Source organism: Asterias rubens, chromosome 12, assembly GCF_902459465.1.
Source record: "Asterias rubens chromosome 12, eAstRub1.3, whole genome shotgun sequence".
NCBI classification, from domain to species: Eukaryota; Metazoa; Echinodermata; class Asteroidea; order Forcipulatida; family Asteriidae; genus Asterias; species Asterias rubens.
Genome location: NC_047073.1, coordinates 7931691 through 7937439, shown reverse-complemented (window position 1 = coordinate 7937439; position 5749 = coordinate 7931691). Strand labels below are relative to the sequence as shown.

Sequence of the window (5749 nt, the reverse complement as noted above, 5' to 3'; positions counted from 1 at the left end):
CTTTCACTTTTTTCGTGCGTGATATCTGGGGTCGTGCTTGACATCTGTGGTGCCGCGTGCGCGCCGTGGGGAGCTATAGACCATAGATATAGAATAGAATTATTTTAATTTTATATCTATGCTATAGACCTTAAGCTTGGAATCAGGTGCATTGTGGTCTTGCTGGTATCCAAATTTGATCCATATATATCCCACAATGCACCTCATTAAACAGTCTGCGCTTGCGTATTGGTATTTGCGATAAGGTCTATAGTCGTGAGAGGGGGAGTCTCGCTGGGCCAGCAGTCTCGCGATACCGCGGCAATCGCGGGGAGATTTGGAACGCTATCACCGCGACAGACATTTTAACGACTTGTCCACTAGTCTAGTCTTAAACAAGATCTTAGGCCATATCAACTGAAATATTTATGTAGTGGGTTGTCTTTTTGTTTATCATTATTATATAAATACATGTTGCCCATAGGACATTAAGAGCCCATGTACAAAAAATTAAAGATGTGCACAAACTAAGACTGTTGTTGCTGGTGTTTAGTTTTATTTGTACTGCAATATTATGTGAATAACAACTTGTTTTAATTTATACATTCTTCGTTAAAATGAGAACAACTGTTTTAGTTCAACATAAAGTAGGTCTATCCATTAGTTATTCATATAAGCCAACATTCCCACAGACGGATACTAATTCGATATATCTTACAACAAATTATACTGGACCAACAAAGATATGTTCTTGTCATTTGATTGGTGGAACACACGTCACGTGTCATCCATTATTTTTGCCATTCATTTACTGCTGCGACAATGCACTCTAATAATGAGTATCTCTTTAGTCACATTGCACCATCGTTCCCAAACATAATCGTTCCCCGCCCGTTTGTTTGAACGAGGCAATGTCGTGTCACGTATCACGAGATCAAATATTGCAATTCCATTTCACTCGGCTCCGTTTCGTGAAATTGAATATAGTCCAGATAAAATCTTGTGATAATATTATACGATTTGTTGTTAGATGTTGACTATAAACTGAGGCCACATTAATATGATTTTTTTTGAAGTTAAATTTAATTAGTAAAATTTGATACTTGGTTTTCCAGATCTCATTAACAACTCCTCTACCACTAAAGTTCCTCCACCTTAAAACGCTACCGATAAGGTTAAAATGAAAATGTGTTTACCCTAACTGTAATTAAAAGTAAACTCTAAACCAAAAGACATAAGACCATTTTTTCTGACCTAGACTACAGGTCACATCTTCCTGTTTACGAAAGATTCGACCTGTATAGATTTATTGATGTAACTATTTTATATAAATCCATTGAACAAAATTATTGTCATTTTTGCCTTTTACTAAAAGTGGGTTCGATCGCAATTAATAGCTGACATGGGGCCGATTTCACAAAGCAATATAATTCATTGCAAGACAAATTACTAGTGTCGGTGATTTGTATTGTGACATCACATTTTACTTAGCAACTACGATTAATTTGCAGCTATCCAAGATCATTCTGGGATCTTTGTGAAATCGGGCCTGAACATCTTGTAGGCTATCCTGGGTTTAAAAAGTGGAGGGCTATCACGGTGACGTGTATCATTGTGTGATACGTGTTGTGATTGTGCGCATTGTGTCGATCAGCATGAATACAACCATTCCCGGATCATGCATTACCTCATCCTGATCAATAATTTGTACAAGTTCATCAGCTCATACCAGCGGTCTTGGTTAAGACCGTTTGGGGCCACCGGGTGCAAAGTTGTTTTACCCCGTACATTAGAATTGCCATCCTCAAAGATTTTACTGATAGTTATTTTTAAGGATTCCTAGTTTTATATCGATTTAGAAGAAGAACAAAAATTCCCATTGAAAAGGACTACGAGAGTGGACATTTTGATATACATAAAATTGAAATGGCCCGACGGGTGGTTCACCCATCAATCGAGTTTCTAGACTTGATTCAAGTCCCGTTCTCGTGCGAGAGGTCCCTGGGCATACCGCCGTCAAATGAAAGCAAATGTGTTCCCGAGAATGGCACAGGTTGGGGGGGGGACACGTCCAGGTTTGGGGAGTTTTCTGTCATTGGGCGATGGGACTGAAAATAAAAGGACTCGCGGATTGGGATTTGGGTCAAGTCTATGAGTTTCCTGTGACGTGGTCCAATTTTTACTTGCCGCAACACCACGCGTTTACAACAGATCCCACACGAGGAGTAACGGGAATAATCCCGGTTGGCTTGGCGCCAGGAGAGTTCAACACGACATAGCATTCTTTTCGGGCGACGTACTTTCCGCAGGCAAAGGCACTTGTGTCATATCCCAGCTTTTCGAACATACCCCATTGCTGCGATCTGAAGCCATTGATGTAAGCTTCCTGCATTTGAGCCAGTGTGCAGAGTTGCATGCCGCAGTTCTGACAGTACGTCGATGCCTCGGTCAATGGTCTGGATGGGAACTTTTGATCAGTGAAGTATGGCTTGCCATCTGCGAAGAAAAAAATCGAAAAAAAAGTCAGCTTTCTCAATGCTGTATACGAACAGAAACTGTATATTATTATTTTTTTTTGGAAAGGTGAGTGTCTTTATAGTATAGGTTTGCGGCAACATCATGTACTGATCATCTCTAAATGAGTTGGGGTGGTTCTGAAAAATACATTGGTCTCAACTCGACGTTTCGACTATGCGCTGAAAGTGTTATTGAGAAAGCTGGACTCTGATGCTGCATGCTGCCTAAGTACTGCTGGCGCAGATTTGCTTGGTGATGACCGAAGGCGAGAAATAGAGGCGGGAAAATGACTCGATGATGTATGGGAAAGCTGGACATTGCTCCGGCATGATCCCACTCAGGATCCTGGGACTATAGTGTGTTGCCGCAAACCTGTACTATTATCGTATTTCCACCATGCATGCAAAGTTTCGAATCCTACTTAAATGAGTATCTCGATAAACTTTCACTTCTGATTTTACTTACGTTCCCCCCAGGGCACATTGGGACAGCTGCTCATGGCGAGACCCACCATCGCCATCACAGCGACCAACATAACGCACCGAGATACCATCTGAAACGAAGAAAGTTTTGTTGCTTTTGAAAAACATGATCAACAAAATTGCTACCATTGACCTAAAAAGGCACACTTTAGATTATGAAGCAAGGGGACATTTTGCAATTGAAAAAATAAAATTTGTTTGTATAAATAATAACTAAGTGTGAAAGTAGCCCCATTTACAGCGTGCACTCTTTTGGGAGCCACCAGCACAGTTTTCAACGCATCCCTAGTCTTGAAATCAAGTCGGTAATTGTTAAGCGCAGTGTAGTTACGGGGGACGGTGCACACATCCTCGATCCCCGTATGTGTCTGAGTCGGTGGTTAGAAAATGCTGACGGACCTTTCCACGCACTACCCACGGTAGACTTGATGACAAGTCGTTAGGCGCTGCCTATTTGTCTGCCTTTCATACAACGTCAGTCACTGTCCAGTGCGATGTTACACATGCAACAGTCGTAGGTAGCGCGAGGCAGCTCTAACTGCGACTGACTCACACACACATACTGGGATCGAGGGTGTGTGTATCGTCTGGGATCGAGGGTGTGTGTATCGTCCCCGCAGCTACACCGCGCTGTAACTACACACCGCGCTTAACAATTACCGTCTTGACTTCAAGACTATACCCACGGCCGTTGCATGAATGTATCGCACTGTGACTGCATGGACGGCAGAATGTGTGTTTGGGGCAGCTAATAGACTTGTGGACAAGTCGTTAAATCGGCCCCACGCGCTGAGATAGTGGTCTCATGAGATCACTGCTCTCGCGCGAACTGATGGCTCGCTGATTTCGACTCCTCAAAATCGAGGAGCCATCAGTTTGCGCGAGAGCAGTGATCTCGCGAGACCACTATCTCAGCGCGTGGGGCCGATTTAACGACTTGTCCACAAGTCTAAGCGCATCCCCGCTCGCTGGTGGACACACATTACTATAAAACTATTACCACATCCCACAGTGCACTCTTATAGTGTTAATATATTACGAGTCTGAAAGCATACACACATGTGTGCAACTTTCTTTAATATTGTTCTGTTTCAACTTCGATGACTAATCACTAATTGAGTCAAACTTACGCAGATTTTGTATAATATAATAATATAATATCGAAGTCTTATATAGCGCACGTATCTCCAAACGAGGTACTCAAGGCGCTGAGTATATAGTTATACAAACTTTCAGAAAGATTTGCAGTGATGGATTCTGAGACCCAATTATTTAGCCCCTTATAAGGGTTAACAAGGTGCTACGGCGCAAACAGCAGCCACAGCCAGGAACACCGGGGCAAACCCCTTCTCTTTTCGAAAAGTGCACTGGGTTCTTTTGCGTTACACAATACATGGGACCAACGGCTTTACGTCCCATCCGAAAGACGAAGCAATGGTTAAGTGTCACGGCTGGGGATTCGAACCCACACTCTGCTGATCAGAAACACCAGAGTTTGAATTCGGTCTTATATACTGTTCCCTACACCAAGTGGGGTTACTGGTCTTGGAAAGTTTCACCAAAGGTGTTCAGTGCCTTTAAAGACCCTAGCAGAAAATACCATCGCAGCGGATTATTTCAATTTGTTTTGATTCATCGGCATTTCAAAAAAATACGACATCTGAGATCAATCTTTCACCTCAGACTCGAAGATCATTATCTCCGAAGTTACGTAGGCCTAATTGTAAATTTGTGTCGATATTAAGAAGATGGCGATACAGTCGACCTCTCATAGACAACCAATAAACTCAATTTGATGATACAAAAAATGATATATTACATGAGATCATCATAAATTTAAACATACCTTGAAATTTGATGGAAGTTAATCTTTATCTGACCCTGGTGAAATACCGTCGTTCAATTTGACAGATTTGATGTCCCTCTTACTCAGTGCTGGTTTATGACTTCGACTAGAACCCAGATGGTCTCGATTACTTATAGTGAAGATGGCGTGACTTGTCTGGTCACGTGAAAGCCAATCAGAATGCTTGAATTGATTGGATACGGCCATCAGTAACAAGAGAATCTTCAAGCAGAACTTGTTGTCAGGCAAGTATTTACAATTGTATACAATACCGGTAGTTAACGGGGTAAATAAAGGTTTGTACAATCAAAGAAAATGAATAGTATGGAGGCCACAGTGGATTTGCAAAGGGAGATTTCCAAGGCTCAATAACAAACGGTTTCTTATAAACACCTTTAGCTATATCTGACACTTAATACTCATAACTATTATACCAGCTAGAGGCAATCCTTGATTCGATTCTGTTTCGCAATGGGAAGACTCTTAGTTTATTTCAATTCGCACTAACCTCGGCTTAACAAACGCTTCACAATACACTACTGAGAAATACACCAGTGTCCAGTGGCGTCCTCGGAGGACAAAAACTCATAAAAAAAAAAAAAACGTCTTATTGGAGTCTGTCTGGCATGCACTTATTCGATTCTTAGTTTATTTCACTTGTAGATTTGCACCAAGAGAGATTAACAAACGCTCCCTATGGCTGTCTGACACTATGAGAACGATGATGAGAACTACAGGGTGTCTCAAAAAAGGACTATACACTTTTGAAATGGCTGCCAAATGAAAAGTATTTGATTCTGGGGGAAAGGTTAGATGTATAGGTAGCTTATATGGTCTCAACTTTCATAATATGAAAGTATGACAACAACAAGTCCGAAAATAATGTATGCCTGGGTGAGCACTGGTCACTTATGTGAGGGTATGA

At 41.6% G+C, this 5749-nt stretch overlaps 1 protein-coding gene across 1 annotated transcript; it reads right to left on the bottom strand.

The window, feature by feature from the left end:
- Nucleotides 1-513: 513 nt before the first annotated feature.
- On the bottom strand, nucleotides 514-4935 carry LOC117297782. Its single transcript, XM_033780931.1, has 3 exons — nucleotides 4825-4935; nucleotides 2962-3049; nucleotides 514-2475 (listed from the first exon to the last, which is right to left on the bottom strand). The coding sequence occupies exons 2-3, from the start codon at nucleotides 3047-3049 to the stop codon at nucleotides 2159-2161; spliced, it is 405 nt and encodes a 134-aa protein (XP_033636822.1). The 5' UTR covers nucleotides 4825-4935; the 3' UTR covers nucleotides 514-2158.
- Between the last annotated feature and the right edge of the window lie 814 nt (nucleotides 4936-5749).

Bases quoted from the DNA above. Each gene is read 5' to 3' on its own strand.
- LOC117297782 (XM_033780931.1), bottom strand. From the start codon at position 3,049: ATGGTATCTCGGTGCGTTATGTTGGTCGCTGTGATGGCGATGGTGGGT. The intron at 2,476-2,961 runs GTAAGTAAAATC...TTTTCTTCGCAG, and splicing joins CAATGTGCCCTGGGGGGAAC to ATGGCAAGCCATACTTCACT.